Source organism: Papio anubis, chromosome 11, assembly GCF_008728515.1.
Source record: "Papio anubis isolate 15944 chromosome 11, Panubis1.0, whole genome shotgun sequence".
Taxonomy (NCBI): Eukaryota; Metazoa; Chordata; class Mammalia; order Primates; family Cercopithecidae; genus Papio; species Papio anubis.
The window spans coordinates 104,405,606-104,433,084 of record NC_044986.1 but is presented as its reverse complement, the minus strand read 5'-3'; the positions used below and the strand labels follow the sequence as shown (position 1 = coordinate 104,433,084).

Genomic DNA, 27,479 nt, shown 5'->3' with positions numbered 1-27,479 from the left:
GCTCACTGCAAGCTCCGCCTCCCGGGTTTACGCCATTCTCCTGCCTCAGCCTCCCGAGTAGCTGGGACTACAGGCGCTCACCACCTCGCCCGGCTAGTTTTTTGTACTTTTTAGTAGAGACGGGGTTTCACCGTTGGCAAGGCTGGTCTCGAACTCCTGACCTCAGGTGATCTGTCTGCCTAGGTCTCCTAAAGTGCTGGAATTACAGGCACCAGCCACCCCACCCAGCTGAGTTGATGTTCTTATATTCCTAGTTTGTTGAATGCTTTTATCATGAATACTTTAAATGCATTATTTTCTTAAATTATATAGAAAATGAAGTGTGAAATTGCAAACCAAAGTTACAGTAATACTAGCTTTTGAACTAATAATATTTTTTTCAAAAAAAAATATATATATATATGTATTTTTTTTTTTTTTGAGACGGAGTCTCGCTCTGTCGCCCAGGCTGGAGTGCAGTGGCCAGATCTCAGCTCACTGCAAGCTCCGCCTCCCGGGTTTACGCCATTCTCCTGCCTCAGCCTCCCGAGTAGCTGGGACTACAGGCGTCCACCACCTCGCCCGGCTAGTTTTTTGTATTTTTTTTTTTTTTTTAGTAGAGACGGGGTTTCACCCTATTAGCCAGGATGGTCTCGATCTCCTGACCTCGTGATCCGCCCGCCTCGGCCTCCCAAAGTGCTGGGATTACAGGCTTGAGCCACCGCGCCCGGCCGAGATATATCTATTAATATTAGACGTCTAAGTAGATATACTGACTAGCCAGCTGAATACCTACCTAGTCTGGTATTCAGAAAAGAGGTCTCAACTTTGAATATTAAATGTGGGAATTGTATGCATATGGAGTTATTTAAAGTCACAAGACTGAATGATACCACTAAGGGAGAAGTGAGTGCAGGTAGAAAAGAGAATAGGCCTTAGGAGGCCCAGGACCTCCTGTGTCGAAAGGTCTGGAAGAGGAGGTACAACCAACAAAGGAGACTGAGAAGAGGCCAGAGTTTGGAAGAAAACTAAGAGGATGTGGTGTGCTGGAAGCCAAGTTAAAGAAAGGTGGGGATAAGTGAACTGTGTCATACATTAAGGACTAGCCCTTTGATTTAGTCATTTGGAGGTCATTACTGACCTTTAACAGTTTTAAAGTACTGATTGAGGCACAAGCCTGATTGGAGTGCTTTATAGAGAGAATGGGATAGAAAAGTCAGACAGTGTGTATAAATGAGGAGCTTTGCTATGAAGAGGAGCAGAAGAATAGGGAAGTGGAGATAATGAAGGGTATTTTTAAAATAACATAAATAATAGGATGTTAGGTACACTAATAGGAATGATTCAATAGAGAGGAGGAGTAATGAAATGATAGACAGGAATATTGCTACAGTGATGTCCCCTAGAATATGAGAAGGGATGGGATTTTGGGGGAAAATATCTTTTGATAAATCCAGAGTTTTTTCAGTAAAAAGCAATGCTTTTAGTTGTGATGATTTGAGTAGTATTAGATTTGAGCGAAGAAAAAAAGGCATGAGATAGTTAACTATAATAATGTAAAAGAAAATTGCGACGATGTTTACTATGATTTCTGGGTAGTCACAATATTCCACCTGAGGTTCATGGTCAAGACTTAAAAGTGAGGCAGATTTACACAGCTTTTTGTTTTTCTCTGTTCTTGTCCATCTCTATGGATGTGGGCACAAAGTAGGATTTGGTCAGGTTGTTATTTTACCATCTAATATAGCGAATGAGTGAGGGTAAATGCCATGGGGGTTATAATGATGGATCATTATATTTAAACCCAATGGGTAGGGAAATGAGGACAATAGATGAGGGGTAGTATATACTGGTTAATGTTTTCTGTGAAATTAAAGGATTGTTGAAGGCTGCACACAGTGGCTCATGCCTGTAATCTCAGTACTTTGGGAGGCTGAGGCAGGAGGATTGATTGAGTTTGAGACCAGCCTGGGCAACTCAGTAAGACCCCAAAGATTGTTGAAGTAGTAAAGAGTGAATTAGAAATATGAAGTGGTATTTAAGAGTATGATGTATAAAATGGAAATTATTGAGGGTTTGAGATTATGTAATCGTATCAGAATCTAGGATGTGATCAGGTCATGAGGGGCTCATGTGGGGCAGAAGAGAAGATCATTGGAAGAGAGGCTGTCAAGGAACAGAGAGACTGGAGGTTATAAAAGATTGTCTAGATGTATATTGAATTCTCTAAGAAGTAAAATAATAGTAGTGTTGAAGACTGACAGTAATGTAGGTCCTAAGGCAGTGGTTGGCAAACTTTTTCAGTCAGGGGCTGAATACTAAATATTTTAGGTTTTGTAGGCCATACGGGCTCTTTTTAGTGCTCAGACCTTTGCTGCTGTAGAACAGAGTAGCCATAGACACTTTGTAAACAAGCGAATGTGGCAGTGTTCCAGCAAAACTTTATGGACACTGGAACTTAAATTTCATATAATTTTCATATGTCATGAAATAGTCTTCTTTTGATTTTTTTAAAAAAGCTATTTAAATGTGTTAAAATCATTCTTAGCTGTTGAGCTATACAAAAACAGGCGGATGACTAGAGGGCCTGTAGTTTGCTATATCCTACCCTAATGATGAAACCTAATGGTTGCTAATGTCTAGTGACATGAGAATTTTTTGCTGGAAGGTTTTAGAGAGTTATAGAATTAACACTGAGGAATGAGGAAACTTACCTCATTTCCATACCCAGTGATACAAGAGCTGTGGTAGCAAAGTAACATGAGATAGCTACAGATTAAACAGTGGGTTTCAAGGTCGATCTACGTTTTTGTTGAAACAAGAATCAGAAGAGATGTTCAGAGAAAAGGATGGGGTACATTGCACCTTGTTCTCAGAGCACAGTGGAAGGCTTTCAGCTGTTGAAGGGGAGGGGCGGCAGGTGTGGACGTAGTAGGGGAGGTTCACAACTGTGTGGGGATGAGGCAGGTGAGGATGGACCTGGAGTCCTGATGACTGACATAAAAACAGGGAGAAAGTCATTATCAGATTGACCCTAGTAGACTTCAGGCAAATAAGATGAGGCCTTGAGTGTTTGAAGAGGTTGGGTAGAGAGGTAGTATGGGCTCCTTCTTGATCCTGATGGCTGGTAGAAGACTTCAGTCATAGGTTCCTTTTGGGGGAAGGGTGTCATTTTACTGTTGGTTCACCACACTCTTCTCTTCTCTTGATGGAAAGATAGGGATAGCTCAGAGAAAGAAAGGCTGTTTTACCCAGATCTTTAGGGCTCCTTCTAGACTGTATGGATTTTTAAAAATTATTGATATATGGTAGTTGTACATATTTTGGAGGTACATGTAATATTTTGATACATCTACACAATGTGTAGACTCCATGGTTGATGGTGGTAGAGCACACGTAAATTGAAAGTCAAGGGAACTTTAATTCGCTACTGTAATTTTTAAATGTCTGTATCATATAGTGTTTGCACATTTTTAACCTTAGTTTACCATCTGTTTTGCCTTAGTAAAAAATTCCGTTTCATTTATTTCTTTATTAACTTAGATTATACTGCCTTATATTTTTTAGTGCACTTTTTCTGTGACTAACCTTTAACCTTTTTGTACTATAAATGTTTTAAAACTAGAAATTAGCAACAAATATCTACTTCAATATTATGTTATATTAATGTGTTATCACTATCACCTTTTAAATATTGCAACTGTAATTTGCTAGTATAATATTTTCACACAAATCTTTGGCAACGATGGTAGTGGACCACTGGTGATACATAAGCATTGTTCACTAAGGTTGTTATCAAAGGGAGTAAAAGTGTAAGTGTCTTTTCCAGAAACCATAGCTCTTTGTTTCTATGATTGGGGGATTTCAGTTCTTAGGTAAAAGATAATTAGATGGAACACATAGGCTTCCGTGTCTGCAGGAACTTGATGTAGGGAGTCCTTTAATATGACAAAACAAGTAGAGACAGCTTATGTTTTTAGGGAAGTGTGGTTACTCCCCTGATTTCCCCAATTTATAGTATTTCTAAGCACTTCAGACTGGTTTCCTTCTTCCCATGGTAGAAGAGGATAGTGCCAAGGAAAAAAAGAGGAGATGCCAGGTGGGGTAGCTCACGCCTATAATTCCAGCACTTTGAGAGGCCGAGGTGGGTGGACCACTTGAGGCCAGGAGTTTGAGACCAGCCTGGTCAGCGTGATAAAACCCTGTCTCTACTAAAAATACAAGAAATTAGCTGGGCATGGTGACACGTGCTTATAATCCCAGCTACTCGGGAGGCTGAGGCAGGAGAATTGCTTAAACCCAGGAGGCCGAGGTTGCAGTGAGCCAAGATGGCACCACTGCACTCCAGACCAGGCGACAGAGTGAGACTCTGTCTCAAAAAAAAAAGGGAGAAAGTCTTCGTTCTTGACCAAATAGAGATTTGCTTGCTGTCAATGTTATTTTGGTAAAGAAATTTGTAGATGCTTATAAGCCACAGTTCTCCTTTTAAATTGACAAAATTGAACATCACACCTTGTTAAAAGCAATCTTTAACACACACATTACCTTTCATTATTATTAGAAGACGTCGTTATTTCTGAGCATCATTATAAATAGCTCACAATTTTTAGTTGTTTGAATTTTGAGGTAATTTAGCTTTTAAAGTACAGTTTTTGTTTGTTTTAAGGAAGTTTTTCGTGTACCAGAGATATATGATCAGGTTTTTGTCTCTTTCTCTTTGCAACATTTTTAAAAGAGGATAAAGGAGAACCTAATTTTAAGTAAATTTTTTCAATTAGCTGTTAAATTTTGTACTGATTTTTTAAGACTTTCAGAAGAAAATTTTTGGTAAAATAAGTTAATTTTTGTGTAATTTAAAAATTTTAATGTTTCTTTAAGGATCATCTTTTAAAGAAATCTTTAGAACTTTAAAGTTATAATGAAATCCAAGTGGAGATTTAATATTTGTTTATTAAGTCACTTTATCTCTTTGTTCTTTTCTTGTATTTTACAATACAATTATATTTGAAAGTTAAACTTTTTTAAAAAATAAATTTAATTTTGAAGGAAATACACACACGCACAATCTTAGGGCCATAAGGTATTCAAAAGTCTAATGTATCATAAATATACATGAAATGTTGCACATATTTAAAATAGAAACATTGGTAACATTTTGACATATGTACACATTAGTGAAACTATAACCACAATCACAGACAAGAGTTTCCTTGTGACTTCTTTTAATCTCCTCCCTGTCGTCACATCCCTCCCCAGGTAACTACTGATCTGCTTTTTGTCACTTTAAATTAGTTTGAATTTTCTGTAATGTTAAACAATGGAAAAATATAGTATGTATGCTTTTTCTGTCTGGCTTCTTTCAGCATAATTATTTTAAGATTTGTTCTTGTTGTATGTTTTAATAGTTCAATTTTTGGCTAACTACAATTCTGTGTATGGATATACTATTAATTTGCTTATCCATGCAACAATTGATGGACATTCGGGTTGTTTTCAGTTTTGGGCTGTTACAAATAAAGCTGCTATGAATATTGTATAAATCTTACAAGATACATGTTTTTATTTCTCTTGCATGAATACCAAGGAGTGGAATGGTTGGGCCACATGGTAGGTGTGACTCACCATGGTAGGTATATATGCTTTTTTTGTATGTGTGACAGAGTCTCGCTCTGTCACCCAGGCTGAAGTACAGTGGTGTGATCTTGGCTCACGGCAACCTCTGCTTCCCAGGTTCATGCCGTTCTCCTGCCTCAGCCTCCCAAGTAACTGGGACTACAGGTGCCCGCCACCACACCCGGCTAATTTTTTGGTATTTTTTTAGTAGAGACGGGGTTTTGCTGTGTTAGCCAGGATGGTCTCAATCTCTGGACCTTGTGATCCTCCCACCTCGGCCTCCCAAAGTGCTGGGATTACAGGCATGAGCCACTGCGCTTAGTCAATATCTTCATATTTATTATTTGTTTATTTTTAGTGAAGTGTTTTTTAAGATCTCCCCACCACCTGCCTTTTTTTATTGGCTTGTTTTCTTATTACTGACTTTTGTAAGACTATGTATTCTGGATGCAGGTCCTTTATCAGATACACATTTGTAGATATTTATCTCACTCTGTGGCTTATATTTTCATTCTTTTAATCTTTTGAAGAGCAGACGTTCTTTATGAAATTTAGTTTATGAATTATTTTGTGTTTTCTTTTATAAGCTTTTAAACTATAATTCAGGAGTATATAGTCATGAAGCCTAGACCGGTTAGCCAAATCTAAAAGAAACTGGCTTCTTATCACAACTAACATGTGAACATTGCCACCCTTCTTCTCTCCAGAATGACCATAAAAAAAGTTACTGTGGAGAAACAGAAACCTGGATTTGAGGCAACACGTAAAAACTAAAGGAAAAATAGCGATTCAGTGGTTCGTTGGTAAAAGCAGGAAAGTTGGTGCTCTTCACTGGGCTACTTTGCTCTTCTTACTCTTGCGCTTTTTTTTTTGAGACGGAGTCTTGCTTTGTTGGCAAGGTTGGAGTGTAGTGGTGTGATCCCAGCTCACTGCAGGCTCTGCCTCCCGGGTTCAAGGGATTCTCCTGCCTCACCCTCCCAAGTAGCTGGAATTAATAGGCGCCGACCACCACACCTGGCTGATTTTTGTATTTTTAGTCGAGATGAGGTTTAACCATGTTGGCCAGACTGGTCTCGAACTCCTGAGCTCAGGTGATCCACCCTCCTTGACCTCCCAAAGTGCTGGGATTATAGGTGAACCACAATGCTTGGCCTTATTCTTGCTCTTTTTGTTTCTCTTCTTCAGCCCATCCATGTTAGACCCCAATAGGTTTGAACAAACCACCTATTAATTTCTTTGGAGGTTACCACAGTGCTGATTGTTCCTTGCTAGTGTATAAAAATCCTGTTGAAATTTCTATTTATTTTGTATTCTGCCACCTTGCCTAAACTTTTTTCGAGACAGTCTTGCTCTGTTGCCCAGGCTGGAGTGCAGTGGCTCATTGCAGCCTTGACCTCCCAGGCTCAAGCATCCTCCCACCTCAGCCTCCTGATTCACTGAGACTAGAGGTGCACACCACCATGCCCATCTAATCTTTTCTTGTAATTTTTTGTAGAGATAAGTTTCGCATGTTGCCTAGGCTGGTGTTGAACTCCTGGGCTTAAGCCATTTGCCCCCGCTTGAGCCCCCAAAGTGCTGGGATTATAGGCATGAGCCACCACGCCTGGCCACTTTAATTTTTATTTCTTTGCTTACATTGGGCTTAATTGGCTCTTCTTTTTCTATTCTGAAGATTAAGGACAGGCGCAGTGGCTCACGCCTGTCTCCGAGCACTTTAGGAGGCTGAGGCAGGCGGATCACTTGAGATCAGGAGTTCTAGACCAGTCTGGCCAACATGGAGAAATCCTTTCTCTACTAAAAATACAAAAATTAGCCGGGCATGGTGGTGCAGGCCCATAGTCCCAGCTACTTGGGAGGCTGAGGCAGGAGAAGCACTTGAACCCGAGAGGCGGAGGTTGCAGTGACCCGAGACCTCACCACTGCACTCTAGCCTGGGTTACAGAGCAAGACTCCATCTCAGACACACACACACACACACACACACACACACACACACACACACACACAACCTGGTGTGGTGGATCCCGAGGTCAGGAGTTTGAGACCAGCCTGGCCAACATGGTGTGAAGCCCCGTAGCTACTAAAAATACAAAAATTAGCTGGGTGTGGTGGCAGACGCCTGTAATCCCAGCTACTCAGGAGGCTGAGGCAGGGAATCACTTGAATCCAGGAGGTGGAGGTTGCTGTGAGCCAAGATAGCGTCATTGCACTCTAGCTTGGGTGACAAGAGCAAAACTGTGTCTCAAAAAAAAAGATGATTGTTCTATCTTTCTTCTTTTCTAATACATACATTCAGTGCGATAAATTCCTCTTTAAATGCTGCTTTCCCAGCATCTCACAAATTTTTATGTTTTATTTTCATTTAGTTCCAAATATTTTTAAATTTCTCTTTATATTTCTTCTTTTACTTATATGTTATTTAGAAGTGTCTTGTTTAATCTCCATGTATTTTTGGATTTATGGCCACCTTTCTGGTATTGATTTCTGGTTTAATTTCATTGTGGTCTGAGAAAGCAAGGCACTGTGTGATTTCTGTTCTTTAAAATTTGTTAAGGTGTGTTTTATGGTCTAGAATGTGGTCCATCTTGGTTAATGTTCCATGTAAGCTGGAGAATAGAAGAATGTGTCATTTGCTGTTGTTGGATGAAGTAGTCTACAGATGTCAATTATATACAGTTGATTGATAGTACTGTTCAGCTCAACTGTGTCCTTAACTGATTTTCTCACTAGTGTATCTGTTAATTTCTGGCTGTGATATCAATTTCTATCAGTTTTTGCTTCATGTATTTTGACCGCTTTTGTCACATACACATTAAGGATTGTTATGTCTTTTTGAAGTATCAACACCTTTATCTTACGTAATTACTCTCTTTAGACCTGATCACTTTCTTTGCTCTTGAGTCTGTTCTGTTCATAATTAATACAGTATTTCTGCTTTTTAAAAATCAGCATTAGCATAGTATATCTTTCTCCATTTCCTTTTTATTTATTTTTATATGGAACACTTCACGAATTTGCGTGTCACCCTTGCACAAGGGCCATACTAATCTTCTCTGTATCATTCTAATTTTTGTATATGTGCTGCCGAAGCGAGCACTGTTTCCTTTAAACTCTACGTGTCTTTATATTTAAAGTAGGTGTCCTCTAGACAACATATAGTTGCTACTTGGTTTTGGATCTGTGACAATCTTTATTTTTTAATTGGAGTATTTAGACCATTGCCATTTAAGGTGACTATTGATATAATTGGGTTAATATCTACCATATTTATTACTAATTTTCATTTTTACATTTTTGTTACTGTTTTTGTCATTCACAGCTTTTGTGGTTTTTATTGAGTATTTTATATGATTGCATTTTCTTGTCTTTTTTTTTTTTTCCACCCTGTCATCACACTTTTAAGTGTTTTATTTCACTCTCTCCTTGATTGCATGTTTTCTGAGGCAAATTCAGATATAATTCTTATACTTGTGCCTGTGTGGGTAACGTGTTTTCCTCTGGCTTCCTTCATGGATTTTAATCTTTGAGCGTGGAGGTGTACTTCCCTTTCCCCCTCCTTTTTCGCATTTATCTTGCTTGGCGTCCTCTAAGTTTCTTTGATAGCTGGTTTGGCTACTGACATTTGTTCGAGGGGAAGTTTCTGGATGTTATGATTTCAAATATTGCTTCTCCTTTCTTCTCCTCCTTGTATTCCCGTTTTAACTATGTTATGCCTTTTGTATACATCCCAGCATTCATGAATATTTTGTTTGCTTTTGTTTTCCAGTCTTTTTCTCTCTTTCCGTTTCAATTTTGGAAGTTTTTATTGTCATATCCTCAAGCTTAGAGATTTTTTTTCTTGAGTTGTGTCCCACTCTGCTGATGATTCCCTGAAAGACATTCTTCATTTCTGTTTGTTTTTGATCTCTCTGGCATTTCTGATTTGCTTTCATTATGCATATGTTCTTGCATGTTGTCTGCCTTTTCCATTAAATTCCTTATCGTATTAGTCATAGATTTTAAAAATTCTTGGTCTCATAATTCCAACATTCCTGCCATGGCTGACTTAGTTTCTGATGGTTTTTCACTTTGTTTAAACTGCATTTTTTGCCTTTTGTGTTGTTGTTTCATGTTGAACATTATGTCCTGGCAAAAGGAACTACACTATAAATAGACCTTTAGTAACACACTAGTAAATTGCAGGGAACAAGAGGCATCCATATACTTCTATAATTTTCAGTCTTTAGGTGAACCTCCCCTGGAATGTGAACTGCATAGGGGCTTCTAAGTTATTTTTTTCTTCTGCAAGTGGAACAGGATGATGGTTAGAGTTGCCTGAAGTTGTACATTTCCCTTCCCTAGGTTAGTTAGGTTCTGACAAAAACCTCCACAGGTTAGAATCTCGTTAAATAGTTTCTCCTGAAAGCAGGCCTTGTTAGGAAAAACAAAGCTCTGGTTATTTCAAAATGGTTCCTTTTCCCCCTTTATTGGAGGGATCTCTGGGGGACTCTTTCTCCGGTATTCACTCTGCGGGCCTGCTAGAGGTCCTAGAGGTAAAATTCACAAAAGTGTGAGAGTCCTCCAAGACTGGGTCCCCTTGGAGGTTTTCTTTTTCAGCCTTGTCCACACTGTGCCTCTATCAGTTTATCAGTTAAAATAGTTTAGGTTTTCTTTCCCTGGTACTGGTTCCTGCAGAGGTTTCAGCTGCTGGGTTTGCTTAGGTAAGTTGTAAGTCTCTCTGTGCATTGATTTGTCTTTCTGGTTTTTTTTGTTTTGTTTTCTTAATTATACTTTAAGTTCTAGGGTACATGTGCACAATGTGCAGGTTTGTTACATAGGTATACATGTGCCAATGTGCCATGTTTTTTTTTTTTTTTGAGACTGAGTTTCACTCTTCTTGCGCAGGCTGTAGAGCAATGGCGTGATCTCGACTCACTGCAACCTCCGCTTCCCGGGTTCAAGTGATTCTCCTGCCTCAGCTTTCCAAGTAGCTGGGATTACAGGCATGTGCCACCACACCCAGCTAATTTTTTTGAGACGGAATCTCGCTCTGTCACCCAGGCTAGAGTGCAGTGGCATGATCTCAGCTCACTGCAAGCTCCACCTCCCAGGTTCACACCATTTTGCTGCCTTAGCCTCCCGAGTATCTGGGACTATAGGCGCCTTCCACCACGCCTGGCTAATTTTTTTGTATTTTTAGTAGAGATGGGGTTTCACCTTATTGGCCAGGATGGTCTCGATCTCCTGACCTTGTGATCTGCCTGCCTCCGCCCCCCAAAGTGCTGGAATTACAGGTATGAGCCCCACTTTTTTGTTTAGCAGTTTGCCCTATGACCTCTCCATTCACTAATGTAAGAGTTGGTGATTTTCAGTTTGTTGAGCTTTGTATTTGTTTTAGGGTAGAGCAAAGACTTCTCTTTCCTCCTCATATGCTCAACGAGTAACCAGAATTCCTAGTATTGGCATTTAACGATATAAACTTCCCTCTTAAGTAGGGCTTTATGAATTTTGATATGTCGTGTTTTCATTTTTATTTAGTTTAAAAAAATGCTTTGTGGTTTTCCTTTTCTTCTTTGACCTATGAGTTACTTAAAAGTGTGTTATTTAGTTTAGAAATATTTAGATATTCACTTTGTTACTGATTTCTAATTTAATATTTTTATATTATATCATTCCTTTTAAGTTTATTGATGCAGAACATGGATTATCTTGTTAAATATTCTGCGTGGCTTTTTTTTTGGGAGATGGAGTCTCCCTCTGTCCCCAGGCTGGAGTGCAGTGGCGCGATCTCAGCTCACTGCACCCTCCGCCTCCCGGGTTCAAGTGATTCTCCTGTCTCAGCCTCCTGAGTAGCTGGGACTCACTCAGCTAATTTTTGTATTTTTAGTAGAGACAGGGTTTCACTGTGTTGGTCAGGATGGTCTCGATCTCTTGACCTCATGATCCACCCCCTCAACCTCCCAAAGTGCTGGGATTACAGGCGTGAGCCATTGCGCCTGGCTCTGTGTGTTTTTTAAAAGAATGAATGTGTATTCATTTGTAGTTGTGTGGAGTTTTTCTGTAAATGTCCATTAGGTCAAGTTGATTTATATTAAGTTGTCTATATCTTTACTTGTTTTTTGCCTGTTTGTTCTGTCAATTATTGTGAGCAGGTGCAGAAACAATTAGGATTTTTGTATCTTCTTGATGAGTACGCCACTGTATTTTGTTAATATTCTTTATTGTGAAATCTACTGGCTGATATTAATATAGTGAATTTAGCTTTCTTTTGATTAGCTTTAGCTTGATGTTTCTTTTCCCATGCTTATACTTTCTTTGTGCCTTTATATTTAAAATAGATTTCTTTTTTCTTTCTTTTTTCTTTTTTTTTCTTTTTTTTTCTTTTTTTTTTTGAGATAGAGTCTCACTCTGTCACCCAGGCTGGAGTGCAGTAGCATGATCTCAGCTCACTGCAACCTCTGCCTCCCAGGTTCAAGTGATTCTCCTGCCTCAGACTTCCAAGTAGCTGGGATTGCAGGTGTGTACCACCACGCCTGGCTAACTTTTGTATTCTTAGTAGAGATGAGGTTTCACCATGTTGGCCAGGCTAGTCCTGAACTTCTGGCCTCAAGTGATCCACCTGTCTCGGCCTTCTAAAGTGCTGGGATTCCAGGCGCAAGCCACCACGCCTGGCCTAAAGTTAAATTAACTTAAAATAGGCTTCTTTTTTGTTTGTTTGTTTGCTTGCTTGTTTTGAGGGGGTTTCATTCTTGTTGCCCAGGCTGGAGTGCAATGGCATGATTTTGGCTCACCGCAACCTCTGCCTCCCGGGTTTAAGGGATTCTCCTGCCTCAGCCTCCCCAGTAGTTGGGATTACAGGTGTGAGCCACTGCACTGAGCTAAAATAGGTTTCTTTTTTTTTTTTTTTTGAGACGGAGTCTCGCTTTGTCGCCCAGGCTGGAGTGCAGTGGCCGGATCTCAGCTCACTGCAAGCTCCGCCTCCCGGGTTCACGCCATTCTCCGGCCTCAGCCTCCCGAGTAGCTGGGACTACAGGCGCCCGCCACCTCACCCGGCTATTTTTTGTATTTCTTAGTAGAGACGGGGTTTCACTGTGTTAGCCAGGATGGTCTCGATCTCCTGACCTCGTGATCCGCCCATCTCGGCCTCCCAAAGTGCTGGGATTACAGGCTTGAGCCACCGCGCCCGGCCTAAAATAGGTTTCTTTAAAGCAGCGTATAGTCATGTTTTGAGTTTATTCATTCATTGTTGCAATCTTTGCTTTTTAATTGGGATGTTTAGAGAATTTACATATAATACGATTCTCTGAGTGGTTGTATTTTACTATAATACTGTTGTTTTGTTGTTGTTGTTGTTGTTATTATTATTATTGAGACAGGGTCTTGCTCTGTCTCCCAGGCTGGAGTGCAGTGGCTTGATCTCAACTCATGGCAACCTCTGCCTCCTGGGTTCAAGCAATTCTCCCACCGCAGTCTCCTGATTAGCTGAGACTACAGGTGCATACCACCACATGTGGCTAAGTTTTGTATTTTTTGGTAGAGATGGGGTTTTACCATGTTGGCCAGGCTGGTCTCGAATTCCTGACCTTGGTTGATCTGCCTGCCTTGGCCTCCAAAAGTTCTGGGATTACAGTGTGAGCCACCGCACCTGGCCTCTGGGTAGTTGTATTTTAATCTAACATTTGCTAATCCTTTTCTTTTTGCCCATCATTTCTCTTTCCTTCTCTCTCTCTCTTTCTCTTTCTCTGCTGTATGTTTGATTGAACCTTTTTTGTGATTCAGTTTTGCCTGATTTGCAATAATTTTTTGTTCCATTGCATTGTTTTAGAGACTACAGTATAGCATCATTAGTCCATCAGAGTTTACCTTCAAGCAGAATTATACTAGTTTACATATAGTGTAAGAACCTTGTAGCTATATACTTCTACCCTTTTGGTTTCGTGCTATTTTTATCACTTTTTTTTTTTGTTGTTTTAACATATGTTACAAAACTCACAATTTATTGTTACTCCTTTTGCTCTATATCAGCTGTCTTATAAAGAGTTTAAAATAGGCCAGGCGCGGTGGCTCATGCCTGTCCTCCCAAGCACTTTGGGAGGCCGAAGCGGGTGGATCACGAGATCAAGAGATCAAGACCATCCTGCCCAGCATGGTGAAACCCTGTCTCTACTAAAAATACAAAAATTAGCTGGGCATGGTGGTAGGCGCCTGTAGTCTCAGCTACTGGGAAGGCTGAGGCAGGAGAATCGTTTGAACCCAGGAGGTGGAGGTTGCAGTGAGCCAAGATCGCAGCCCTGCACTGCAGCCTGGCAACAGAGCGAGACTCGTCTCAAAAAAAAAAGTTATGAACAATTCTTTATTATTTATCATTTTTACTATATTTGTCTGTTACTCCTTATCCCTTTTCACAGTTTCAATTACCTTCAGTCAACTGAGGTGTGAAAAATATTGAATTGAAAATTCCAGAAATAAATAAATTATAATTTGCACACTGTTTTGAGTGGTGTGATGAGAAATTTCACATCATCTTGCTTCATCTCTTTGTACTACATTTACCATTAGCAATTAATATTTCTAATGCTCTTCATTCTTTTTGGTATATTCACATTTCATTTATTATTTACTTGAAATAGTTCTTTTAGCATTTATTGTAGTGTTGGTCTGCTAGTGATTAGTTCTTTCAGCTTTTATATCCAAAAAAGCCTTTATTTTGTACTTGTTTTAGAAAGATATTTTATAATAGTTGCCCGTGGAATTCTAAGTTGACAGTTTTTTCTTTTAGTACTCACCTGTTTTCTAGATTGAATGTTTTTAGGGAAAATTTTGCTTTCATTCTTATCTTTGTTTTTGGCATGTAAGACATCCTTAAAAAAAAAAAAAGAAAAGAAAAGCCTGGTTTCTTGTAACATTTCCTCTTTATCATTGGTTTTTAATGATAAACAATTTGATAATGAACTGAGTTCATTTACTTTTCTTCATATTTATTTTTCTTGGGGTTACTTGAGGTTCTTAAACTGTGAGGTTTTTTTTTCCTCATCAATTTTACAATTTTTCCTACTATTATTTCTTCAGTTTTGTGGGGATTTTTTGTTCGTTTTGATCCCCCCATTCTTTTTGAGTAGTTTAGCAGCATGTAAATTAGGCTACTTAAAGTTGTTCTACAGCTCACTGTTCTTTTTTTTTTTTTAATCATTTTTTTGGTGATTTATGTTGGGTAGTTTACATGTTGTACTCTCAAGATAGGCTTGGTACAAAGTATGTGGGTTTTTATGGGACACTTGAATAGTACATAATTTTATTTTAAAATTTTAAGCAGTACATTATGTTTTCTAATGGTTGAAGGCATAGCACTTCTTGTCACCAATTTAGATGACAGAGCCTTGTAGACTAATCTGAGGCAACCATACCTTTTGTAAATAATCATAGCTGCTTTTTTTTGGTTACTTGTTATAGAGTCGTTATTTAATTTTGGATCTAGTTTTAAATTTTTGTTTGAAGTAAATAATTTTTGTTCCCACTTAATGGTATTGTGTAGGTATATTGGTGTTGCAGCTTATCTTTGGACTAATAGTTGGCCATGAAATAAAAATTACATGTATTCTGAATTAGCCTTTTAAAAGATTAAGTTGCCTGTAAATCACAATGTAGAACAAAGTATTTATGCAGCACTTCAGAGACTCTGAATGCAGCCAGATACCCAGTTTTATCTCCAGTAGAAAAGAACAACTACAAAAGAACTTATATTTTTCAGTAGAGCAGCAAATGAAGTAGTTTGCATTTTGTGGTCCAATTTGCATGAAAAAAATAAATATTATTATGTACAAGAATTACACTCAGAGCAGTGAGATGTTCGTACTATGATAGACATTTAGAATACAAAAATGAGGAAACAAGATTTTATGAATTTAGTCTTGGGCTTACTCATAGTGTGTCTTTCAGCCATCTCCTACCTCCCTCTGGTCTCCTTTTACCTGTCTTTTCCTCGATTTTGAGTTGATTGTTGTATGTTTATAATGGAGTTCCCTAGTGCCATATTGTCCCAACAGCACATTATGGAATAAGTACTTTTAAAATCACTTTTAAACGCGGAATTAAAATAGAGGTTTCTCTTTGAATGAACCCTGCATTGCCTTAGTGAGTGTCATTATGTATAATTTAAAAATTGTTAACATCTAAAGCTAAAATTCATTTTTTTCATATTAAGTCTGATTATGTTCTGAAATGTAGGTTTGGACATTTTAAAAATGTTCAGTTATGGTTTTAATATGATTTTTTTGTCACTGAAATTTGATTGCTTTATTCATTGCTTTCTTTGTAATACTGTTTCTTCCAAATATCATGTTTTCATGGGTTTTTATGGACAGATTTATACTTGAGGGTTTGAGCAAGGATGTTCTGTTAAATAAGTGGGAAAAATGACCATCTCTAATGTAGATTGTCATGTGGAAGTGAATAGTGTATTTTCATTATAGTACTCTACCCAATTTTCTCTCCATTCTTTATTTGATACATGAACAAAAATACGTGAGTGAAGAACACCACTGTGTTTTCTTAGATGACTTTTAAACTTCACTAGGTCATGCAAGGATCAGATGTGAGAGGAATGGAGAACCTCAGGATCAACTCAAGTAATTGGAAAAAGTATTTGAAAAATGAGGTGGGGTGGTTTCCAAATTGACCTGCCCAGCATGGAAAAGGTTCATATTTCTAAAGTAAGCCATGAAGTTTCATCAGCTTAAATGTGATTGGTTTGTAAAATGGGATTTTTTTTCCTTTTAAACTTACTTTGAAACGTTTGTTCTTGTTTGTGGATTGTAGTTTGTTAGAATAGTGGAGTACTTTGTTTTTATGAAATATTTCTTCTATTTAATGATGCATATCCGTTATTGGCACTGAGATAATGGGGCCTGGGGATGGCAACAGGTTGATAGAAAAGCTGCAAGAAAGATTTGGTTTTCCAAACACTTAATTTTTTCTCTTATTCCTCTTTTTGAAATTGTTTTTGCTAAAAATGCCAGCCATTTTGAAACTTGATTTTATTGTCATGTTCTCGTTTTTCATATTCATCTGATGGTTTGTGTTGAGTGGTGGCTGTATGTGGGAAAATTCACTTTTGCATATTTTCAAATTTTTTCATTTTTATAGCAGAGATTTTAGATACATACAATAAAAAAGTACTCACTTATCCAACAAAAATCTAGTGCCGATTATGTTGCAAGCACTTCGTGAACTTTATGCTGTCCATGCCTCAGATACTTTAGTGAACTTAATGGCGACATCAAAACCTTTGCCCTAGTGGACTTTATAAACCTTTGATTTCAAAACATGGTGATTAATGTGCATCTGGTATAATACACTTTCATGTATTCGCCATTATTTGGGTATACCTTGTAATAAAAATGATTGCTAAAACTGGAAACTGTTAATACAGCTCTTCATCCTTTTTCCTTAACAAATGCAGATCAAGGGAATAATTGAGAGCCACTTTTAGGGATAGTTATAAAATCTTACCTTTGCGATATATAACTTTTTCCTCAACATAACAATTGGAAAAATGATTTCTGTTTCAAATCTTTCTGTTTTTTTTGCAAAGGGACCCTCACCTGAATTCTTTAAAAAGTTTCGCTCTGTCCTCCGCTAGCCTTATAAACTCATGGATATGGTCCTCTAATGGATTTGTAGCACGTTAGTCCCTTATTGTCACCTTCCTGTGTTGAACACTAAAGCTTATTTTAATTTCATGTCTAAGAAGTGTAGACATTGTTAAAAAAAAAAAAATGATGTTGCTTGACAAATGCTTATCTTCAGTATTACTGTGTGTCACTTCATAAATATAACTAATACATACTTTTACTAGTTGTTGCAATTTGATCCTGAAACAGCCATCTTTAAATTATCTATGCTTTTTCTTTTCTTTCTTCTTCTTTTTTTTTTAAGTAATTATAATAGACTTAAATTGTTTTTGGATGATTTTCCTAGGTGAACCGACTTATTTTTAGAACAGAAACTTTGTGTTTATTCTGCAAGTTCTTATTGTTAATGTGTCACCTATTGTTTTCTGTAACTAAAATGTAATCAACTCTTTTTCTTTCCCTTTTGAATCAAAATGTTAGACTTATACAAGCACTAGCAACAACTCTATATCTGGATCACTGAAGCGCTTGGAAGATACTACTGCACGATTTACAAATGCAAATTTCCAGGAAGTCTCTGCACACACCTCTAGTGGAAAAGATGTTTCAGAGACTAGAGGGTCAGAGGGCAAAGGGAAGAAATCTTCAGCTCACAGCTCAGGTCAAAGGGGAAGAAAGCCTGGTGGTGGAAGAAATCCAGGAACAACTGTGTCAGCAGCTAGCCCTTTTCCTCAAGGTATTAGTGATGTTTTAGTTAAAATACTTGTCTTTAAGATGGTTAATAATAGTTATGCTTTGTAAAAGAATTATTTTTTTTGGGGAACTTATAACTAATGGATGTTCTAGATTATTATATGATTAGTTGCTATAGTAAGATTACTTTAAAGATAGTGTTTCCTATTAAATTTTTCTGGTACTTTTTCTTTCCTTTTATAATATGATTTGTGTTTCCAGAGTTGAATTGTAATTTTAATGTTTAACTAGACATGGAATAATGCTTAAAATTGGGGAGAAAAATAATAAAAGCTGGAGCTTTGCTTTGAGTTCTATAGAACAGCCCTTCTTTTTGTTTGAGATGGAATCTTGCTCTGTTGCCCGGGCTGGAATGCAGTGGCACAATCTCGGCTTACTGCAACCTACGCCTCTCGGGTTCAAGTGATTCTTGTGCCTCAGCTTCTTGAGTAGCTGGGATTACAGGTGCATGCCAGCATACCTGGCCAATTTTTGTATTTTAGTAGAGATGGGATTTCACCATGTTGGCCAGGCTGGTCTCAAACTTCTGACCTCAGGTGATCCTCCCGCCTTGGCCTCCCAAAGTGCTGGGATTACAGGCTTGAGCCACTGTTCCTGCATCTTTTCTATAAGTGTTCTTTATTTATATTTCCTGAACATTAAAAACAATTAAGGTTGGCCAGGCATGGTGGCTCACTATCTATAAGCCTAGCAGTTTGGGATGCTGAGGTGGGCAGAACTCTTGAGGCCAGCTTGGGCAACATGGTAAGACCCCATCTCTATAAAAAATTTAAAAATTAGCTGTGTGTGAACTGGGCACAGTGGCTCATGCCTGTAATCCCAGTATTTTATGAGGCTCAGTCAGGTGGATCATCTGAGCTTAGGAGTTGGAGACCAGCCTAGGCAACATGGCAAAACCCTGTCTCTCTAAAAAATACAAAATTAGCTGGGCATGGTGGCACATGCCTGTAGTCCCAGCTACTTCAGAGGCTGAGGTGGAAAGATTGCTTGAGCCCAGGAGGTTGAGGCTGTAGTGAGCTGAGATTGCACTACTGCACTCCAGCCTGGGTGACAGAGTGAGACCCTGTCTCCTTGGACAGGCAAACAAAATTAGCCAGGTGTGGTGATGTGCGCCTGTGGCCCCAGCTCCTCAGGAGGCTGAAGTGCGAGGATTGCTTGACCCAGGGAGTTTGAAGCTACAGTGAGCCGTGATTGTGCCACTGCACTCCAGCCTAGGCAACAGAACAAGACCCTGCCTCAAAAAGCAAACAAACAAAAAACAAAAACAAACAAAACCCACTAAATAAATAAATACAATTAAGGTTTACATTTTACATTTTTTAGTAGATAAATACTGGACAATTTTTAGGGGATTTACATAGATCTCAGTAAATAAGTTGTTGATTAATAATGCATTTGTTACGAAGTTTGAGGTTTAACAGATTAACACACTAACCTGTTTTCTAGGTTGTGTGTGTGTGTGTGTGTGTGTGTGTGTGTGTGTGTGTGTGTGTTTTGAGACAGGGCCTTGCTTTGTTGCCCAGGCTGGAGGGCAGTCGTGTGTTCATGGCTCACTGCAAGGTTGACCTCCTGGGCTCAAGCATTCTTCCCGCTTCAGACCCTCAGTTAGCTTTTGCCTCTACCTTTGTCTCCCAAGTAGGTGGGACCACAAGCATGTGTCACCATGCCCAGCTCATTTTTAAATTTTCTGTAGAGACGGGTTCGGCCTCCTGAGTAGCTGGGATTAGAGGCCCATGCCACCACACCTGGCTAATTTTTGTATTTTTAGTAGAGTCGGGGTTTCACCATGTTGGTCAGGCTGGTCTCGAACTCCTGACCTCATGATCCTCCTGCTTTGGCCTCCCAAAGTGCTGGGATTACAGGCATGAGCCATTGTACCCAGCCTAAGTTTCTTATATCTTAGAATGGCATGGTGGGGTACTGATGTTCTTTAAAGAAAGAATAAGCAGTGATGGCTGATGTCTTTATGAAGTTCCATGAAAATTGGATTGGGAGAATGTGAGGCATAGATTGGATTCCATATGATCATTATTTTGTCAAATCCATTTTCTATTGTGGTAGATTCAGCTGAACAATAACAATGACTGGTATGTCTTAAAACTGAGAACTCATAACCTAGGAAACGTCTTTAGGTTCTTATTGTATATTGGGAACATTTTCAATCATACCTTCAATATTCAAAAAAGAAGTTCCCCTATACATTTAGAGTCAGATTATAGTCTTGTTAACGTCTTCTTGCATGACTGTGGAAAGGAGACTACTGTTCTTTAGTCCTTCCTCAGGCATACATGAGGTGTTAGGGGGAGAATTGCGGATGTTGCTGTGGCAAAAGGTAGGTGAAATAAAAAACATCTTATATCTTACAAGTAATAGCTTGCAATTCCACAGTAAACATTAATACCATCTATAAAATGACACGTATTTTTAAAGGTAATTTTAGGGATAAATTTGACTTCAGTAATAAGTTTTCAAGTCTTAATATACTGATGTCCTAAGTGTTGTAGTTAATTTTTTTAACTCTCTCTTCTCTTTAATGATTATATCATGTCTGCTGCTTATGGGAACTTTAGCATCCAATTTTTCTGTCCCCCCCTCCCCCGCCTTTTTTTTTTTTTTTTTTTAACTACAGGCAGTTTTTCAGGAACTCCAGGCAGTGTAAAATCATCTTCTGGAAGTTCAGTACAGTCTCCCCAGGATTTCCTGAGCTTTACAGACTCAGATCTGCGTAATGACAGTTACTCTCACTCCCAACAGTCATCAACAACCAAAGATGTACATAAAGGAGAGTCTGGAAGCCAGGAAGGGGGGGTAAATAGTTTTAGTACCTTAATTGGTCTCCCTTCAACCTCAGCTGTTATTTCACAGCCTAAAAGCTTTGAAAATTCACCTGGAGATTTGGGTAATTCCAGCCTTCCTACAGCAGGATATAAGCGGGCTCAAACTTCTGGCATAGAAGAAGAAACTGTAAAGGAAAAGAAAAGGAAAGGAAATAAACAAAGTAAGCATGGACCTGGTAGACCCAAAGGAAACAAAAATCAAGAGAATGTTTCTCATCTCTCAGTTTCTTCTGCTTCACCAACATCATCTGTAGCATCAGCTGCAGGAAGCATAACAAGCTCTAGTCTGCAGAAGTCTCCTACATTGCTCAGGAATGGAAGTTTACAGAGCCTCAGTGTTGGCTCATCTCCAGTTGGTTCAGGTAGGGGTTTGCCTATTATTTTTTTCCTTCACTCCCACCACCTCCCTTCTTCTGTCTCAACATGTTTTCAACTGTTGTTACGATAATACTTGGAATTACTAAATGACATTTAATTAAAGTGAAATTTTTTAGTTTTTAAATTCTCTAATGGAAAATACAAAAATGTCTTAAAATCTTAGATGATTTGGTTTTTGGGAAAGATGTTCAGCACTAATTTGATTTTACTTATGTAGGCTAAACAGTCTATTGGTCAGTCATTCATTACTTACAAAACGCTTAGAGTTTATTTCCTATTTTTGTTTCACCTGCACAGTATTTTTAAAAAACCAATGCAGAATTTACATTTAGGGTGTGAGTGTTTTTACCCTTTGTTTTTTGTTTTGTTTTGAGCTCCCTTTCTCTAAACTTCAATTTTAGTCATCATTTTCTAAATGACTTCTCACACAGATATTACTTGAATTACTCTATCCTGGGACATTTTTATATCAGTGATAAATGATTTAAGTTTGTGGAATCTAGCAGTCACATTTTATTTCAGGAGGTATCCGAAATGATTTAATTTTGTTTTCAAATATACTTCATAATTTTACCATTCTTTTTATTATACGACAAGTGAGTTGATATACATTGTTATTCACACCATTGGGATGTTTCTGTAACTTGCAATTTGTGTTATGAATATTATTTTCAATTTTTAAAAATTTCTTCAAAATGCATGTTTTTAGACAGACCCTTAACAGTTGATATTAACTGAAATGTCAGCATCTATCTTTTAAATTGCATCTTGAATTTAAGATAAATGATTTTCAATAAATGTTGAAACCTTTCTTCTAGTTTTAGGTTTCTGATTGTTGAAATAACAAGAATTTAGCTAAGATAAATTATGGATTGTATTTGTTCTGTTAGTTGGTGGCAAGGGTAGGTAGGAAATGGTATGGAAAAATGATACAATTTAATGAAGAATGCTCATGTTTATTTTATAAATACAGAGTTTTAGATTGTTTTAATAGTTGTGAATACAGAGTACTAACTTCAGTAAACAAACAGAAAAAGACCACTCCAAGAGAGAAAATATTATATGTAAAGGTCAGATGTGAGAAATAGTAACTATAACTGTGATTTGTCATGTGCCAGTTATGTTAATATTTATTATCTCATTTAACAATGGTTATAAAATGTCCTCATTTTACAGCTGGTGACACTGAGGCTTTGAAAGCTAAAATAAGATGCCCAAGATCACGTAGCCAGGAGTTTCTTTGTATTCAGAAATGAGTGGAATCTACAGATGCATTAAGGATGGTTCTAGAGCAGGATTTATCAATCTTAGCTTTACTGACAATTTGGATCCGACAAGTCTTCATGTGTTACCCTGTGTATTGCAGGATATTTACCAGAATCCCCAGTCCCTACCCCCTACAGGCCAAGAGCATCATCACACTCTCCCTTCCCACAGTGGGAATAAAAAATGTCTCCAAACATTGTTTAATGTGTTAAATGTGTCCCGGGGACCAAAACTACCTCTGGTTGAGGCTCACTATTTTAGAGGGGGAAAATATATATAAATTGTAGTGAGAAAGAAGTTCATAGAAAAGGTTTAAATATATTGCATATTTGAATGTATGCTTTTATTTATATGTTTCCTTGGAGACCAGAAGGGCTTAGCAATAAGCCCCCTTGTCACAAAAAGTACCTTTAGACAAATTTAATTAAAAAAATCGAATTTCTCTTCATTTTTAGCAAGAGGCGTAATTAATCACGTGGAGTACCTTACTGAGAAGATAAAGCTAGATTTGCTTTTGTAGGGAGACCTCTTTACTGATTTTCTGTAGTTTTGAAGCATAGTCTAAGAATTTCTAAATTTCAGAAATTACATTTGAATGCTTATTTGAAACACGTCTCCAAATTAATAAAATTAAGATATTGATTTACATCCCTGAAAATATTTTCCTATCTGTTACAGATTTGGGGAGATGTTAGGTATAAGGAGTAGTGTTCCTCATAGGATGGTTGCTTTCAGAGGGCAGTGTTTGTGCTACTCTTGTGGCAGAAAAAAAGGATTTGTATCTCTTACCATTAGGTAAATATAGTAATTTAGGGGGAAATTCTTACAAGTATTAGTTCACAAAAATAAATGACCTAAGAAATTTATCTGCCGAGAAATTTTTAAAACATTGTGTTTAAAAATTACTCTGAGGCTGGACGTGGTGACTCACACCTGTAATCCCAGTACTTTGGGGGTCTGAGGTGGGCGGATCACCTGAGGTCAAAAGATCGAGACCGTCCTGGCCAACATGGTGAAACCCCGTCTCTACTAAAAATACAAAAATTAGCTGGGCGTGGTGGCACGTACCTATAGTCCCAGCTACTAGGGAGGCTGAGGCAGAAGAATTACTTGAACCCGGAAGGCAGAGGTTGCAGTGAGCCGAGATCAGGCCACTGCACTCCAGCCTGGGAGACAGAGCGAGACTCCATCTCAAACAAACAAACAAACAAAATTACTCTGAAGATGTTATATGTCTTGTTAAAGCTATAATCATGGAATAAGATTATTGAAAACTATTTGAGATATATTCTTTAGTTTTATATATGTTAATAAACATTTTAAGACTTAGTGCAGAACATTTATTGATAATAGTAAAAAGTGTATCCTTATCCAGAAGAGGCTTGGCTTCATGCCATGAATATTTAGGAATTACACTGCTTTAGTCATAATAAGTTAAGAATTGCTAACTGCTGATGAACACTGAGTGTGTGCCACACACTGTGTTAAGCAGTTAATAAGCATTAAGTGTTATTCCTTCTTATATAGGACAAGAAACTGAGACAGAATTCTCTTAGGTTTTAAGTGATGGAGATATGCATTTTCCCTGGGTCCAGAGCCGTTTAATTAGACAGTTTAACAGGTGTTTGCTGATGAGTGTCTAACACCACACTATTGTAACGTCAGTTTTACTTTAAGCAAAGAGATCCCTGAACAAATTTGAACCAATAATTTAACTTTCGGCAATAGTGTTTCTTACTAGTATGAAAAGTTAATTTTTCCTTCGAACTAATTTGAAATTGAGAAATCGTTTAGTAATTGGGGAAACAAGAAGCTTCCCCCCCATATAATAAATAACTAGGAAGGAGAAAATGTATACAGTCATCCTTTGGCATCCATGCGGAATTGGTTCCTGGACCTCCTGCAAATAAATACCAAAGTCCAAGATGCTCAGGTTTCTGTTATAAAATGTCATAGTATTTTCATATAACCTATGCACATCTTCCTGTGTACTTATTCATTTCTAGATTTCTTATAATATCTAGTATCATGTAAATGCTATGTAAATAGTTGTTATACTGTATTGCTTAGGGAATCATGACAGGAAAAAAAGTCTGTACACATTCATTACAGACTCAATTTTTTCCTCCAGATATTTTCTATGCAAGGATGGTTGAATCCCCAGATGTGGAATCCCACAAATACAGAAGACAACTGTATTATGTATTACATCATCACAAATTGTTTTTCATGATGCTCTTTCTAAAAGATTGACTTTCTTGAATGACAGGTTGATAATTTAGTAATGTCGAAGATGACCTTTGTAAGCATGTTAGTTAAACTGTAACATTCACTATAATAGTCCTGAGGCTAGGGGCTGTTTCTGACATTCACAACTGTATCCCCACTTCCAACACAGTGCTTTGAACATAGTAAATGTTAAACATCATTTTTAAAAATGAATGAATACCATTAGTTTTCTCATGAGTGTATGTCATGTGGTTAGTAGTATCCTGTATGATTTTGTACTTGCCCTCTGAGTGTTAATAGCTGAGCTGTAAGACAAATTACTTTATTTGTAAAACTTTGCTTTTTTTCTTTTCTTTTATTTATTTATTTTTTTTTTTTTGAGTTGGAGTCTTGCTTTGTTACCCAGGCTAGAGTGTAGTGGCCCGATCTCGGCTCACTGCAACCTCTTCCTCCCGAGTTCAAGCAATTCCCCTGCCTCAGCCTCTCTAGTAGCTGGGACTACAGGTGCGTGCCACCACGCCCAGCTAATTTTTGTATTTTTAGTAGAGACAGGGTTTCACCATGTTGGCCAGGATGGTCTCCATCTCTTGACCTCATGATCCACCTGCCTTAGCTTTGCAAAATGCTGGGATTACAGATATGAGCCCCTGGGCCCGGCTATTTTTAGAGCTTTTCATGTAGTATTTATTTTGCCAGTTTGTGATGAAAAATATTGTTAAGTTGGAAAAGATCATGGAGAGGTTGAATTGTACTTTGAAGTAGGCAGAAAATGAAGGCCAACATTACCTGAAAAGAAAGTAAAGGTCTGTTTGAGGGAAAAGCCTAATAGGAACAGGAAGCTTGTGTTTGCGGCTCTGTGAAGGTAATGTTTATAGGGTAGGATGGGTTCATGGAGAAATGAATGCCAGACTGAAGAAATCAGACTGATAAGCTAATGATCTTTTTCTTAAAACAACTATTGTGGCTAATTATCGTTATTAAAGAATTTCATTAATGGAAAAGAAAAAAATCCTGTCTCATTCAGCTTAGCAATGCTTATATAATGTCTTATTTGAGTACGTTTAAGTTTCTTAGGAACTCTTTAGTTACTCTCTCATTTGATCCTTGGAACAGCCTTGTGAAATAGGATAGCTCCTGTTGATGTTGTTATTTCTCCTTTACAACTAGGATGTAAAGCAGGAGTAGAGTCAGGTTCTAATGTTGTGATTCCCTCTTGAAATTATTGGCTAGAAGTATTAGTTTTAATAGTAATCAAAATTCTCTCATGACATGTTCAAATTGTAGCAGAGTACATTTTTTCTGGGAACTGTAGATCAAATTAGAGTAGAAGCCTAGAAAAACACCTATAAAATGTTTGATTCAGAGTTTAGATTGTAAAATTTTTATTATGGATTGAAGTGTGTCCTGATAAATGACCTGTTTTATAGTGACTTGTACAAAATGGAAAAATAGTGTGTTTTTAAAAGTGATTTCTAAGAGTTTTAAGTTTGGGGCTTATAGGTTTTGTTCTTCTTTTGACTGAACTCTTTTCTATGTACGTTCTTTTGAGTTCTGAACAGTTAGGCACGGGGTCTTTTGAAACATCAAAAACCGTTTTGGAAGAGTTGACAATCTGTCCTTTCCTCCTTGCTATTTATCTTCACCACATTACAAAAATTTATGATTTACTAAAGTGAAAGTTGAGAACATCTTTTTCTTCACTAAAATCATCTTGTTATTTTCTCTGAGAAAAGTCTGATATTCATTAACCCATTTATGCTGGAGGTTGCAACTTTTTCTGTGTGAAAAATCAGACCCTGGTGATGACCTTGAGCAGTAGGATATAAAGAACTCCCACAAATTTAGGTTCCAGTAATGGAACACGAGGCATAAAGAACTCAAAGTGCAAGAGGTTGATGGTTTAGCATTTCCTGGGACGTACTATGTCCTTTCAAAGTACAGGTTGAGTAACCTTTATTAAAAATTCTTGAGACCATAGTGTTTGGAATTTCAGATTTTTGGGGGATTTTGCAATACTTGCATTATATATACTTACCAGTTGAGCATCCCTAATCTGAAAATCAGACATCCAAAATGCTGCAATGAGCATGAGAGTCATGGGAGCACTCAAAAAGTTTTGGATTTGGGGGCTACGTTTTTGGTTAAATAATATCCAAGGAATTCCCAGGTATCCTTCCTTTAAAAAACTTTTGCCAACAGTGTTAGCCATAAGGGAATACCAGTTGCTTCCAGAATTAGCAAACCCAGGTCCTTTGAGTCACAGCCTTGGTCCAGTTTTATCAGTTATATTTCCCTTAGAAAGCCATATAGAAATTAAGTTCTCATATTCTGAGCAGATTTTGCTTTTAGTAGTGTTTTATTGGCTTGTTCTCTGCACCTTCTGCTTGTTCTTGTTTTGGTGGAATAAAAGAGTAAGGGTAATAATGTCTTATTCATTTGTTATCTTTCTCTTTTCTTGTTTTTTTTTTTTTTTTGAAACCACGTCTTGCTCTGTCGCCCAGGCTGGAGTGCGGTGTTAGAATCTCGGCTCACTGCAACCTGTTTTCCACGTTCAAGCGATTCTTGTGCCTCAGCCTCCCAAGTAGCTAGGATTACAGGCATGCGCCACCGTGCCCGGCTAATTTTTATGTTTTTAGTAGAGACGGGGTTTCACCATATTGGGCAGGCTGGTGTCAAACTCCTGACCTCATGTGCCTACTTTGGCCTCTCAAAGTGTTGGGATTACAGGCTTGAGCCACCACACGCAGCCATCTTTCTCAAAAATGAATGGTTCAAGATAGTGAGCTAAGTGTAACTTAATGAGTTTTATGCTGCT

At 37.9% G+C, this 27,479-nt stretch overlaps 1 protein-coding gene and 1 non-coding gene across 17 annotated transcripts in view; one reads left to right on the top strand and one right to left on the bottom strand.

Moving 5' to 3' along the window:
* MLLT10 (MLLT10 histone lysine methyltransferase DOT1L cofactor) overlaps positions 1–27,479 on the top strand; it is a 228,829-nt gene that overhangs the window by 136,138 nt on the left and 65,212 nt on the right. For 15 of the 16 annotated variants that reach the window (XM_021943935.1, XM_031652461.1, XM_009214071.4 and 12 more), the window contains 2 exons: positions 17,682–17,937; positions 20,584–21,153. In XM_021943935.1, coding sequence (XP_021799627.1) covers positions 17,682–17,937; positions 20,584–21,153 — 826 coding nt within the window. Of the gene's footprint in view, positions 1–16,144; positions 16,281–17,681; positions 17,938–20,583; positions 21,154–27,479 lie in introns of all 16 variants that reach the window. The other variant, XM_021943949.2, reaches the window with a different exon arrangement.
* On the bottom strand, positions 8,583–8,689 carry LOC116269655. Its single transcript, XR_004177262.1, has one exon. It is a non-coding gene; the product is annotated as a U6 spliceosomal RNA (small nuclear RNA).